The sequence below is a fragment of the Sus scrofa genome, chromosome 15 (genome assembly GCF_054392235.1).
Source record: "Sus scrofa isolate SSC_HxYL_T2T_F1_AM1 chromosome 15, Sscrofa_HxYL_maternal_Yorkshire_Landrace_v2.0, whole genome shotgun sequence".
Lineage (NCBI taxonomy): Eukaryota > Metazoa > Chordata > Mammalia > Artiodactyla > Suidae > Sus > Sus scrofa.
Window position 1 is genome coordinate 89,927,443 of NC_139397.1, and position 15,608 is coordinate 89,943,050.

General features: G+C 39.1%; 1 protein-coding gene across 2 annotated transcripts in view; it reads right to left on the reverse strand.

Annotated features, from left to right (window-relative positions):
* Positions 1-15,608, reverse strand: part of LRP2 (LDL receptor related protein 2) — a 197,213-nt gene that overhangs the window by 103,108 nt on the left and 78,497 nt on the right. For both annotated transcript variants that reach the window (NM_001444893.1, XM_084998147.1), the window contains 8 exon segments: positions 152-397; positions 1,760-2,041; positions 2,380-2,517; positions 5,952-6,082; positions 7,035-7,160; positions 8,773-8,965; positions 11,406-11,609; positions 13,594-13,734. In NM_001444893.1, the coding sequence (NP_001431822.1) occupies positions 152-397; positions 1,760-2,041; positions 2,380-2,517; positions 5,952-6,082; positions 7,035-7,160; positions 8,773-8,965; positions 11,406-11,609; positions 13,594-13,734 (1,461 nt within the window).

The window sequence follows — 15,608 nt, forward strand, 5'->3', positions numbered from 1 at the left end:
GCCTATTGATACAAGGATTGCCAGATGTCATAGAAGTGGTTAAGATACAACGAAATTTATGTGAGCCTTAGAGGAAAGTGCACAAGGTCTATCAATTGGGCAAATCTATTTATTAGGCTGACCAATGCAGAGAAATCAGTTCAAAACTTACCGCATCTCTTTTCATCAGATCCATCCCCACAGTCATTATCTGTGTCGCACAGCCAGTTCTTTGGGATACACATGTGATTATCACAGGTGAAGTAGTCTGCACGACAGGAAGTTTGCGCTTGGGAGGAACAGTTCTGCTCATCACTGCCATCCACACAGTCATTGTGGTTGTCACAGCGCCAGTATGAGGGAATACACTCTCCTCCCCCGTGGCCACATGCAAATGCTGAAGGTGCACAGGAAGTATCTGCGAAAGAAACAAATTGGTCCTGAAGAACATGTGCTTTTACGGCCTTTTAAATGAGATCTTGCCTTGCAAAAAGCCCAATCCTCCCTTTTCAATGGGAGCATTATACAAAATGTGCCAATCATCATCATCACTAGCGACATTTATTTGGCAGTTATCATATGCCAGGCACTTTTAAGTATTTACATCTTTTTTTCCTCTCTTACTCCTGTTAGAGAGTAACTGTGAGGTACATACAATTATCTGCATTCTACAGATAAGGAAACTGAGGCTTTTTTAATTAATTTATTTATTTATTTTGTCTTTTTGCCTTTTCTTGAGCCGCTCCTGCGGCATATGGAGGTTCCCAGACTAGGGGTCAAATCAGAGCTGTAGCCACCAGCCTACACCAGAGCCACAGAAACGAGGGATCCGAGCCACGTCTGTGACCTACACCACAGCTCACGGCAACGCTGGATCCTTAACCCACTGAGCAAGGCCAGGGATTGAACCCGAAACTTCACGGTTCCTAGTAGGATTCGTTAACCACTGCGCCACGACGGGAACTCCGAAACTGAGGCTTTAAGAGGCTTAGGAACCTGCCCAAGACTAAAGCTCTAGTGGGTGTGATCCTAAGGCCCATCCTTTATCTCTAAGCTACACTCAGCTACACTCCAATCACAGAGCTCAATTGAAAATTGCAACTTTCATATAACGTTCATGTGAAAATATCCACTTTTAAAAATTGATAAAACAAAAAAATTTCAAAAAATGTACAAGTGAACACTTTTATTTTCAAATGTCACTCTTCTTTCTATTCATGTCTCCTTGATAGAAATTTCTGAGATTTCATCTGTCCTCTATCTTTTTGTCTTCTGCAACAGCATTTATTACAAACTGGATTACTGTTGAGAGAATATAAAGGTTACAACCACCATTTCACCCATAATTCATTTTACACAAAAGGGGCAGGGGTTGGGTGTTGGTGGGAAGAGAGGAATATAGAATATGAGATTTCCAAAAATGATTATGGCAAGCACTGTGATATTCTCTCCCAGATTAAAGATTAAATCCAGTTCATTTTGATTTGCCTATTTGAGGAGACTGCCAAGATGCAGTGACCCTGCCTTGGTCCATACAGCCAATATCAAAAAGAAATTTTATTGAAGCTAGTCCAAATCAATGCTAGAAATCATCTGTAACATTGCCTATGAATACTGTTTTTTTGTCTAGCTTCCTAAAAGCTGTTGGAGTCCACATTAAAAATCTGAAGGAGGAGCTATTTTTTCCTGTAGAGAAAACCCAAGCCTATTTTTCTTTTAAAGGCCCATCTATCTCTGTTCTTTTCATCTCCGGAGGCTCTCCAGGGTATAAGCCACTTACTAAATGCACCACACTGAACCTCGTCACTGTTATCATGACAGTCATCAACTCCGTCACAGCGGTAGTGAAGGGGTACACATCTGCCGTTGTTACAGGGGAAGGAGAGGGCGCCACACTGCTCCATGGGTGGCTCACGGGATGAGTCATTCACACAGTTCAAGCGATTGGAAGCCAGCCGCATTCCATAGGGGCAACCACAGACCCGCTGTAAGTTGGGCACCGGGAAGCAGAAGTGGCTGCAGTCTCCATTCGGATTGGTGGGTCGATTACAGGCGTTAGACCCTGAAAAAACAGTGCCCCGAGATAATGAGTGAAGCACATTTCCTTTAGTTGATCACAGGTTTGGTTTGTGAGGGAAAACAAATGGGAGAGAACATTTTTCAGACCCAATATGAAAGAAAAGTCGCTTCCTCTTGGAAATCAACATGTTAAATAGTGCATTCAATTTAAATACAGAAAAGAGCTGAAAAGAGTGAAAGTTAGAGCTGAAAAGAGTCTCAAAGTCTTTTAACCTATCTGGGTAAACTATCAAGAGCTATATTAACTAATAAATACTTCAAGGGAAAAGGAACCGCCATATTAAATACACCCAAATAAAAGGACGTGGCAATATCACTCACCGACCTGGATGCTGGTTTCAAATATTTTCACACGCATCACATTACCGACGCCATTTCGGAGAATTGTCATCTCTCCTCCATCTGTTTTCCTGACTCGCACAATAGACCGCTGTCTCCAGTCAGTAAAATATACATATTCTAAGAAGAAACAAAGTGATGAGTATTTTCATCACAGCTGACTTACAGATCACTTGGGTAAAGGAAGTATGTTTATAATGCTTCTTCCAAAAGTGTGAAGATTCTTCCGTAATCATTTTCCACGACTTGTGACTCTTTAGAAATGACTCTATGCTTATATATATATATATACTTTACATATACATATTCTCACAGCAACACAGGATCCTTAATCCACTGAGCAAGGCCAGGGATTGACCCCATGTCCTCGCGGATACTAGTCAGGTTTGTAACCTACTGAGCCACAATGGGAACTCCAAGAAGCCTGTATTTTTAATAATACTGCAGTTCAGGTTCAGGCAAGAATGTATGAAATAGTGCTATGGCATCTAATAGCAATTAGGGCTTGCATGGGTAAAAATAAAAATAAATCTCAGGATTCTTTCATAGAGTATTTGATGAAGCTTCAAAAGACTACATTCTTATCTCAGCTAAAGCACAAATACGTTTACTGTGCGGGGACTCATTTTCTAGTAAAATTAAGGAAATAGATTGAATTATTTCTAAGCTCTCTTCCAGGTCAAAGTTTTATCTCCCATGTCTTTTTTTTTTTTTTTTTTTTTTTTTTTTCCTTTACTGCCATGCCCAGGGCTTGTGGAAGTTCCCACGCTAGGGGTCAAATCAGAACTGCAGCTGCCGGCCTAAACCACAGCCATAGCAACACCAGATCTGAGCCGCATCTTTGACCTATGCCACATCTTGTGGCAATGCCAAATATTTAAACCACTGAGAAAGGCCAGGGACCAAACCCACATCCTCACTGGGAAAACATCTAGTCCTTAACCTGCTAAGCCACAGCAGGAACTCCGTATCCCAGGTCTTAATGAGAACATTAAAAAAAAAAAATTTTCATGGAGTTCCCATCATGGCACAGAAGAAAGGAATCAACTAGGAACCATGAGGATGGGGGTTCAATCCCATGCCTCGTTCAGTGGGTTAAGGATCCAGCATCTCCATGAGCTATGATGTAGGTCACAGATGCAGCTCAGATCCCAACTTGCTGCGGCTGTGGCGTAGGTATGCTGTTGCTGTGCTTAAGGCATATAGGCTGGTAGCTGGAGCTTTGATGAGACTCCTAGCCAGAGAACTTCCATATGTTAAAAAAAAAAAAAGAAAGAAAGAAAGAAAAGAAAAGTTTCATAACAAGCTATTGAGAAGGAAAAGTACAGATCTAGTCCAAAAAGGAAATTTCAGTGTATGTTTGGCAATCATTAAAATTACTCTGAATAGCATTGAGAACTTTGTCTAGATACTCATGTTGCAACAGAACAAAGGATGGGGAAAAAATGTAATTGTAATGTATACATGTAAGGATAACTTGATCCCCTTGCTGTACAGTGGGAAAATAAAAAATAAAATAAAAAACAAAAAAAAATAAAACATGGAACTAACAGAAAAATAAAATAAAATAGAATAAAATTACTCACAGGGCAGAGAGGAAGAGATAAATTAAGAGTTAACATATACCTACCACCATATACAAAACAGATAAACAAGGAACTATTGTATAGTACAGGGAACTAGACTCAGTAGGTTGTAATAACCTAAAAGGGATAATAACCTATATGGGTACACACTCATATATATATATATATATGAATCACTTTGCTGTACACCTGAAATTGTAAAACTATACTTCAAAAATAAATAAATACTAACTACCCACAGAAGTGTTCCTACATCTAAAACACAGTAATGTTCTACGAAGCTGAAAATAGGATATAGAGGCAATACGAGATTCTAGTTTAGTAGTCCCTAACTAAAAATTCCAATATCCAGAAAATGACTAAAATATCACAAGTTTTATCAATAAACCTTTATCTATGGTCTAATCAATGAGTTAGTCATTAGACTCAGTAATCTAGACTGTCGATTTCAGTCCTACCACTCGGGAAGATATCCCACTATATTCAATAAGATGAGTAGTTCAATAAACCTTTGAGTCCTGTGTGGTATGCAGTCAGTCAGATCTTGCCTTTCATTAAAAACATTCTCTTGGTGTTAAAAGAACTTTCCAGAAATAATTTCTCAAAGAAGTGCAGTGTTGGAAGAATTATTATTATTATTATTATTATTATTATTATTAATATTGGAATGTTGTGTTATTTGCATGGGTACAACTCAAAATTTTTTACATACTGATGAAAACTGAAACTGCATTTTTATTCCAGCCTGAAACAGTCCAACAAAAAGTACAGAAATTTTAACATTCTTAAAATGTTCCTATGTCACAGTAAATAAGCTATGTCTGACATCATTGGTAAAAAGGGAAAGAATGCACTTGGTAGAGGAATGACTATTCATAATTGATTCATCAAAAATCAAGAGCATTTTTAAAATATTTTTAAATACCATGCACTCCTCCACAGATAAATCAGACAGCAGGGTGGACTCTGCAATATATTTATTCGCTATTCATTCCACACTATATATGTGTGAGAAAGTCTTTGAAGTATAGTCCGTGTTTAGTTTTTTTGTTGTTGTGTGGTTGATTGCTTTTTTGTTTATGTTTTTTTTAGTGTTTGGTTTTTTTTTTAAGCACCATGCTAATTATTCAGATCAGAAAGTTTCAACCAGGGACACAACGAGGATATACATAGGCCTTCTAGTGAATCGCAAAATAGCATCTCTCTGACAAGACTAAATATGGTTTGTCAAACAGAACCAGGGCAGATTTTAGTTTCTCCTCACCCTTTTGGCCTGGCACAAGCTATATAATCATTCACATTCACAGTCTGTTTTCTAGACTAACCAAACACCCGGTACCAAGCCAGATTCTTACTCCCAGCAACTCAAACAATAGCACAGCACACCTACACTCACAAGAGAGGACTGGCAAGAAAGAAAACAGATACACTGGTGTGATCATTGTTGCTGTAGTTTCCCAGAATTCCGTATTCCCAGCGATCTTTACTAGTAGCCTTATATTATTTGAAAAGGTTGATGAAAAGACTACATTTTTTTAATCCTTCATAAGCCATATGCTAACATTTCTACATAATAAATATAATATTAATTACCCAGTTGATAACTATGGGTAATAGTTGTCCAACAAGGATTCTGAAGAGGTTCTTGCAAACATCAGAGATCGATGAAATGCTGCAATAATTACTACGAACAGCTCTTACTGTTTTATTTATGAAAAGAAAGAAGTTAGTAATTTACTATTTCTTCATGTGATGTTTATATAACAGAGTGAAACTACATAAAGTGTAATATACCAAGTGCTATACCCATGTAAATTGTCAATATTATCTAAAAATGTCTCAAACATTTCAATGTCTTATATTCTAAAGTGACCATCTTTTCTGGAATTGTGAGATTGCCAAATGAGAAAGAGTTTTATACAATTTGCACAGTATAAATAAGATACACTTTTTCTGCTTCGAACATACCTCCAAAAACGGTAAGTCCAAATGGATGTGTCATCTGTTGTAAATGGTTCAGGGCTCTTCTATCTAAACCATCAAAGGTAGTATGCTCAATTTTATCCAAAAAGGCATCAACCCAATACAATCGGGAAGAACTGAAATAATAAAATACTTGGTTATCAATTATCCAGAAACTAGCAAAGCACGCTTTACACTAAGGGCATTCAAAAACAGTTGACACATTTACTAAGAAAAGTGTAGTAGTTTTACGCTCCCCAGAAAGGTAAAGCAACTTTCATGAAGTGATTTTCAATTATCTTGGAAAACTTGAAATGTTATCTTTGTGTTAGAGATTTTATTTTTCTCCCTATTAAATCAGCAAGTTAGAACAAATATTGGTAGTAACCTATGTTTAAGGATTAAACATGTTCTTCCTTTTTTCTCTCTTATAAACCGCTTTTTATTTCACGTCTGTAAGCTTGTTTACCCTGGTACCTTTTCCTATATTCCTTGATAGATCAATTTCTTAAAATTTGTTGTACTTCAAAAATTCTCCCACGGTGCATAAAGGCAAATATATATTTGTTGACACCAAAGACTTCCTACCCTCAAGTTGGCCTCTGTAAAAATTACACATGATCTGTACAAGTCCCTGCTCTACCGTTCTTTTCTTTCTTTTGTTTTTTTTGTTTTGTTTTGTTTTGTTTTTTTTGGCTGCAGTAAGCAGCAGCTTGATCTCCAGGCCATAGCAGTGAAAGTGCCAAGTCCTAACCACAAGACCACCACAGAATTCTCTCCCTATTCTACTTTTAGTAAGATTTGAGGCTTGCCTCCTCCACACTGACCTTTCACAAGCTTCTATCATTCTGCCCCCCTCTAGCAACATCCTCACAATATTCATTAATGCATTTTCAGTCATACCCACAGCATATGAGAGTTCCCAGGTGAGGGACTGACTTGCAGCTGCAGCAATGCCAGATCCTTCCACCCACTGAGCCACACAGCAAGAACTTCCACATTTGTTTTCATCCCAGCAGAAGCTGGCCAAGTTGGTATATGTCTTCCGTAGAAAGGGAGAACTCAACAATTTGGGATGATCCTACTTACCCCCAATCAATGGCCAGCCCATTGGGCCATCCAAGAGTAGTGTTTACTATAGGCAACATATGAGATCCATCACTCCATGCTCTCAGAATTTTAGCAGGACGGAACCAATCGGTGAAGAATATATACCTAGAAAAGGAGAGACCAACTAGACTTAGATTTAGCACGAACGCAGGTTCTCCAGGGACTTGCTGCAACTAACTTCATTTCTATTGGATTTATATAGAAAAACATATAGAAAATACAAATGAAAATGGGCATCCAGAGCAGAGAACCACTGTGCTGGACTTGAGGACTTAAAACTATTGTCACAAAAGATGCAATTCAGGTTAAATTTTAAACACTCCATGTTATTGAAATAAAATAATAAACTTATGAGCGAGAAAACACATTTGAATCTCTCTCTTTCTGGATTAAACATTCAGAATCTACTAGGTCACTCGTCACCATCACAAGGAATTAAATTTGCAGGAAAGCATTTCATCCCTGATGAAAAATGCATCCAAATCAACTCAAACAATCCAACCCAAGATATTGGTGCTTTTTTTACTCTGCATGGCAAAAAGATAAGTGTAGTGTAGGAAAAAAAGCTTGTCTCTCTCATATGAGTGTTAAGAACTAAAGTTCATCTTTCCCAAGGGTAATAACTTTATGAAATGTCTTCTTATTGTTTTAAATGAAGGATTCATTAGGAAAGAAATTTAATGGCTTTTCAAAACCTAAGATAAGCTAGCCTAAGATAAGTTCTTTTTATCAACAGTTTAACCCTCTTTTGGCCAATAAAATTTCTTATCAATAATATCATCAATTTTAAAATATATTAGGCACAGAGGTTTTGCAGTCAGATAGGAATTCGCATAGTAACTGTTGCTTAATAGTGTGGGTCCTTAGGCAAGTTATTTTATCTCTCTGAGCCTCAGCTTATCTCCAAAACAGGTATTGGACATACCTCACTCACAAACTAGCTTTTGGATTAGATGAAATTGTATGCTGAGTAAGATGCTTACTATGTACCCTCAATCAGGCTTTAGTGAATTACCAGTCATCTTTTTAAAATTATTTAAAATTATACTAGCTCAGACATACATTAGAACTAAAAGGCATAGTGTAGGTGTTCCCCCTGTGGCACAGTGGGTTAAGAACCCAACTGCAGCAGCTCAGGTGGATGCTGAGGTATGGGTTCAATCCCTGGCCCAGCACATTAGGTTAAAGGATCCAGCACTGCCACAGCCCAGAACTTCCATATACCATAAAAAAATGTGTCCATAAAAGATAAAAAATAAAAAAAATAAAAGACATAGTAAGAACTGTTCTGTCTTTCATAAAATGGTTAAACATGAAACTTTGTGGGCTGAAAGGTTTTTTATTGTGAAAACTACTGAATGACTGTGCAAGTTTTGGTAAGCTTTATATCAAAACATTAAAGCAAGGAAAGAATTTGACCTTTTCTTGATAATACTACTATTTATTCCTTCCTTCTCCACTGAATCTGTTCATATATTCAGTCCTCTGCAACTCTGAAAAAAATCATACTTCAGTGAAGACTGGGAAAGCCAAAATTTAGGAGAAAGCTTTTGGAAAGAGATAAAGTGATCACTTTAGCATTTGCTGAAGGGATATGATTTAAGGTGATTTCAATACATATTATTCAATCTTATATTTACTGAATTTGCCAAATCACTCTGCAATGACTGTTCAAGACACAGTTTTCAAGCTCTTAGGGAAACATAAACACACTTACCCAGCAATAGGATGAACTACAATTGATCGTGGGTTATTTAAATTCTGGACTATTGTGCGTCTTGATTTATCAGCTAGTCTCATGACGGTGACACTTCTATAAGAAGCATCTGTCCAATAGAGGTTCCTCGAAATCCAGTCAAAACTTAAACTTTCAACACTTGGCACCCTGTTAGCTGTGATAATTTCTCTTCCTGTAAATTAAAATATGGACATGGTTTAAAGTAAGCATAATGAATACAGCCCATTTAGATTTTGTGTGAGAATATTTCAATAATGTGGAATTATTTTAAAAAGTAAAATAACTGCAAAGCAACAACATGAGATAAAGCTAAAACCTATCCATTCCCCAAAGTTTGAATCTGATAAATAGGACCAGGAGTGGCACGGCCTGGATTTACTCCCTGTTCAAGCCTCCAGAAAAAAAATTTCTCAATGCAGAAAATCTGAAGAAGAAATACCTGAGTTCACATACTCACAACCATCACCCACAGACAGTAATGATAAGCTGACACCACCAGGTACAACTGGGAGTGTCTGCAAGGTATTCGGGCCAAACCTTCTCATCAACAGGTTCTCATAGCCACACAGTTGCCAAGTTCGGAAAAACCAACAACCAGAAAGGAAATCAAAACTAGACACGGGAGAAAAGAAGACCACTTTCTTCTTTGTGGCTTTTTTTACGCCTTTCCCTTCTTTTTTTTTTTTAAATTAAAGAAAATGTGAATCAAAGTAAACAATCACAATTCTTTCTTCTGAATGAAGAAAAACAATCCTAGGGTTTTTTGCATTCATATTTAGCAAATTGTAAGAAGAAAGTCCTCTATGTGCTAGACACCACAGTAGACATTTAGGAAACATAATATTGCTAATAGTATAAATAATGATAGCTTATACTGAGCACTTAACATGATCTTGGAACTCGCCCAGTTATTTACATGAGCGCATCCATGCTCACAACAGAGCAACAGCAGAAATTATTATTATTTTTTTTTCTGTCCTTTTGCCTTTTCTAGGGCCACTCCTGCGGCATATGGTGATTCCTAGGCTAGGGGTCATATAGGAGCTGTAGACTCCGGCCTACGCCAGGGCCACAGCAATGCGGGATCCGAGCCGCGTCTGCAACCTACACCACAGCTCACGGCAACGCCGGATCCTTAACCCACTGAGCAAGGCCAGGGACCGAACCGGCAACCTCATGGTTCCTAGTCGATTCATTAACCACTGACCCACAACGGGAACTCCCAGCAGAAATTATTATCATCCTTCCTATTTTGCGTATGAGCAAACCAAGTCATAGAAAAGTGAAGCATGTTGAAAGAAATATGTAAACTGTCTTCAGGATATCTATAATGAAGTGGGACAGGTAGGGGGAGGCAATTATATACCAAGAGGGAAAAAATAAAAGGGTAATGGGTGCTATGATGGGGGTATGAACAGGATGGTATGGAGCTTAGTAAGGTGCAGGTATGGAGAGGTTTCCCAAGGGAAGGGATGAATGAGGGGCTCTAGGAAAGCAAACACTTGGCAGTGTGAGGGAGAGAGATAAACAATTTCAGGAGTGTGGCTGGAAGTTAATAAATCAATGATGGAGGCTAAAAGGAAGGGGGAAGTTTGGATGAGCATGAGATTTGGGGGCTATGGGAGTGGCAGGAGGAAGTGAGGGGTCATGCTCTTTCCCTAAAGGCAGGAGGTCTGGAGAGGTGGATTAAAGGCAAACATGCAGACATATGAGTGCTGAGGTGCTTGTGGAATATCTACATGAGACATCTCAAAGGTATTTGGCCTTATGGGTCTTAATCCCAGAGAGACAACTTGGATGGAAACTTTTTTTTTTTTTTTTTTTTGGCTGCCCCAGGGCATATGGATTTCCTAGGCCAGGGATCAGATCAGGCCACTGCTGCAACAGTAGATCCTTGACTCATTGTGTGGGGTTGGGGGTGGAACCTGCATCCCAGTGCTCCAGAGACACCTCTGATCTCATTGGGCCACAGCAGGAACTCCTGGATGGAACTTTTATCATCTCCTGCAAGAACCCTTCCCTGACCTTTTCCTCATTCCCCAGGCTAGGGGAAGAAACATCAGGAATAAGACTCCCTACATGTATTTATAATTACTATGTAGATGGCACCTAAAGACATAGATGGTGCAAAAGTATGCAGAAGATGGAGCAATTGTTAACTCAAGAAAAAAAAGAAAAATTTGTTCAAGAAACATCACCACCAAATACTACTTAACTTAGCATCTAGCTTTTCAGGGAGAATGCAGGGGGGTATCTACATCAAGGAAATAGATGTTTAAAATAAATGTCTAAAACAGAGAATAAAAAAACCTAAATTTATTATATTGAAGCTATTCCTTTAACTCTAACCTCTGTGCTCTGTTGCCCCTCCATGCTTAGTCATGCTGGCTCTGCAGCTTTTGTAAAGGAATGTTGCCTACAGCCTGAAATATATAGGATAGTTCATTCTCAAGGCTATAAGACTTTTCCATTCACATAGAGGAGAATAACATTTGTCTTGTTGTTGGAGGTCCCGTCATGGCTCGGTGATTAACGAATCTGACTAAAAAAACAGAATGCATAAAATATACCAAAAAAAAAAAAAAAAAACCACCTTTAAAACCCATTCTCACCTGTGCCATTGATCTTTTGTCTAAAAATCATGTCTTTTGATGTATCTGAAAAAAAGATAGCATTCTCCTTGGCATCGAAATCAATCCCAACAAAGACAGAAGGACTTCCTGTCACTGGAAGGATGACATCTTTCTGGTTGGAGGGGGTGAGCGGGATGCCGCGAACAGCCACGTCAGTTGAAAAGAACAGGAACTGCTTAGTAGCTGTAGAAAGAAGGACACAGTTAGCCATGGTTTTTGCCCTCTCCAAATTCCAGAGTAACTTTTTACATACCCATAAAGAACATTTTATAATTCTGAAATGTAATTTTAAAATAAACATTAAAAAATAAATCTATAGAAGACTTAGTTGGAAAAAATGGGAAGAAGGGAAGAAAATATACAAGCAGTTAGGAAGGCGATCCAAGCATGACAGTCTTAATTCTCCCTGAGAAATATGTCCCCAAGATTTATTTGATTTATTTACAGAAAATATGGTATCCTTATGCTGGATTTTTTTTTTTTTTTTGGCCAAGCATGTGGCATGCAAAAGTTCCTAGGCCAGGGATCAAACCTTCAGAGACCTGAGCTGCTGTTCCCAGGCTAGGGAACTGCCTATACCACAACTCTCACCAATGCCAGATCCTCAACCCACTGAGCGAGACCAGGGATCGAACCTGCATCCTCATGGATACTAGTCAGGTTCTTTACCACTGAGCCACAGTGGGAACTCCCATATACTGAATTTAACTGCATCATAATTCCATAAAATACTAGAGTTAGATTAACTTTTATGTAAAGACCTATACCAAGAATCCTAGCAACTAGGTAAATTACTTAGAAAGAAGTAAAGGAGGGTGAGGGGAGGAATGGAGGAAATAGGAAAGAAGGAGTGATGTGTAAAATCAAAAATGGAGACAGTGATAATATACCCAGAAATCAAAAAGAAGAAGATGAAGGAGGCAACCCAAGACAAAGATAAAAATTACCAAAGGAGTTTAAAAGAAAAATTATTACACAATACAATGTTGATTTAATAGTTACAAACACATTTTTTTAATGAGGGTGATTTTTCTTTGAATCTTGGATTATCTACAAAGTTAACATCTATCTGAGTTAAAATAAGAGTATTTACATACTACGCTAGAAGCAGAAGCATCTAGGGAGTAAGAATTTGTCAAAGGCATTAAAAAAAAAAAAAAGAGGAGTTCCCGTCATGGCTCAGTGGTTAACGAATCCGACTAGGAACCATGTGGTTGCAGGTTTGATCCCTGGCCTTGCTCAGTGGGTTAAGGATCCGGCATTGCTGTGGCTCTGGTGTAGGCCGGTGGCTACAGCTCCAATTTGACCCCTGGTCTGGGAACCTCCATATGCCACGGGAGCAGCCCAAGAAATAACCAAAAAAAGAAAAAAAAAAAAAAAAGAGTTGGCAAAGGGAAAATAAGAGAAACAAATATTGTAGGAGTGTATTTCCCCATCATCAGAGGCCTAGGCAATAGGGGGTTTTTTGGTTTGTTTTTCGTTTTTTGCCACAGCTTTGAGTGGCTTGATGTGGGTTCTCAGTTGCCAGACCAGGGATTAAACCCAGGGCACAGTGATGAAAGTGACAAATCCTAACCACTAGACCACCAGGGAACTCCCTGGCCATTTTAATTGTGAGTAGATATGCAAGCAACCAAAGAGGAGCACATTTAGGAAGCATTTAGGGTAAGAATGAAATCCAGAGCACAGAGGCAGAGAAAATCTGAACTGAAGAGTGGAAACTAAATGAAGAAATGAGCCACCCCAACACTGAGTTTACTTTGGAATACTGCCGTAAAGCAGATGGGATCAAAATGCCCAACTTAGGCAAAAGCAGTGAGCTGGGAGAGGCCAATAAAAGTGATAGGAGTGCTCCCCACTACAGTTCAAGCTAGTATATAAAGTGGAAAAGGTACATGGTAGAGAAAAGAACTCAAAATTAAATCCTATAGAATTTCAAGAGCATAAGGAGACCAGAGATTTCAGGAAAGGGATAAAAGGAAGGAGGAGCCCAAAGCCTGGACATGTCCCAAAGGAAAGACATTTACATCTTCAAACACAGCTCTTTCCACAAAGGGAATGGTGCCCACCAAGGAAGACGCCCTGTGGGCTACAAAAAGCTTATTTGCTGTGAAGAAGCAAGACCAAGAGCAGCACATACCCCTGCGCTGACTATCAGATTTCTTACCCACGCAGCTGTAGTCATCCAAACCCGGAATGTAGCCAAGCTTGCACTTGCAGCGGTAACCCAAACCACCATTGTCTGTCCTGTGGCTGAGGACACAGATGTGTTCACAGCCCCCATTGTTATTTCCACATGGATTTCTAACTGGAGGGGAAAATGCACATGGTTAAGGCTCAGTTAAAATAAATCCCTATCTGAGATATGCAAAACCATTAAAACCCATGGGAGAAATGGATTTGAACTCAGTCTGCTACCCTCAGTAATGAAAGTATAACTGCCCCCCAAATAATTTGTGTTATTTTTACCATTCATCAAATAGAAAAAGCAGCCTAGATGCTTATTTTGTAAGACAATGCCTCTAAGAAATAAATACTATCGTCCCAAACTTACAGAAGAGGAAACCAAAGTTCCAAAATGTTGGAGAACTTGCTCAAGATTTTTCCATGGCTAAATAGCTAAACTACAACTCAAATGCAGATAGGATCCTAAAATAAGTCTGAAACACAAACCAGGACCACAAAAACCACTCTCAAGGAGTGCCCTCAGGAAATTTACTGTACACAAGGGTATCATAGTGAAAACTGTCTCCTTCTGAAATTGTCTTCTTAGCCTTTGACTTATTTTTCAAAATAGGCCCTTTACTTCTCAGGTAGATTAATTTGGAGAAATACAGGTATGTGTCACTCTGAGGCAAATAATAGAAATAATTTAGATGATAAAACTGGGTAATATTTTTGATCAAGGACAGATGTGAATTTAGTAGCTCATGAACTAGTTATTCCGAAGACATGTTTTCCAGTGTTTTCAGAGACAGTATATACTTTCCAAATAAGTATTTGTGTTTTTTTTGTTTTGTTTTGTTTTTGTTTTTTGTCTTTTTGCCTTTTCTAGGGCCACTTCCACGGCACATGAAGGCTCCCAGGCTAGGGGTCTAATCGGAGCTGTAGCCACCAGCCTACACCAGAGCCACAGCAACGAGGGATCCGAGCCGCATCTGCGACCTACACCACAGTTCACGGCAATGCCGGATCCTTAACCCACTGAGCAAGGCCAGGGATCGAACCTGCAACCTCACAGTTCCTAGTCGGATTTGTTAACCACTGTGCCACGACGGGAACTCCCAAATAAGTATTTGTTTACCTAGGATAACTACATTGAAGGACAGTGATGGGAATCTATCAGTCCAAGTTGGTTGGTTGGTTGGTTGTTTTTTTTTAAACCAATTTAATTACTTTATAGTCTTTCTCCATCCAAAAGCCAGACTCATCACTTAGCATTAGAGTTCTAAAATGAAATCTTTTTCTCTGAATGACTGTTCATTGATATTAAGGTTTCTTTCAATGTAGTCTAGTTTAATGTTTCTTTTCTTTGATGCACGAGCAAATACATAAAAGAGCTACATACCAGTTGATACAGTCAGTCCACTTAAAACCTTCTATAAAATAGCAGAAGACTAAACAGTGCCTGAATCAAAATATTTCTTTTCTTTGTACGTTAGAAGCCTGAGAGACACCAAACCCAGCTGGTCTATGACAGACCCAATGCATACCAAACAACAGGTGTCATAAATATATAAGAGAAGAAGGGGAAAAAAATAGCTCTGACACTGCCTGAAATGACTACTTAGCCATGTCATTTCTGCTTCTGGGCCTCTGCTCCCTGAATTGTAACATCAGAGGGCTGAACTGGGAGATTTCTCCAGTAGAATAAGAATAGGTGTTTTAGGAGTTCCCGTCGTGGCGCAGTGGTTAACGAGTCCGACTAGGAACCATGAGGTTGCGGGTTCAGTCCCTGCCCTTGCTCAGCGGGTTAACGATCCGGCGTTGCCGTGAGCTGTAGTGTAGGTTGCAGACTCGGCTCGGATCCCGAGTTGCTGTGGCTCTGGCGTAGGCCGGTGGCTACAGCTCCGATTCAACCCCTAGCCTGGGAACCTCCATATGCCGCGGGAGCGGCCCAAGAAATAGCAACAGCAACAACAACAACAAAAGACAAAAGACAAAAAAGACAAAAAAAAAAAG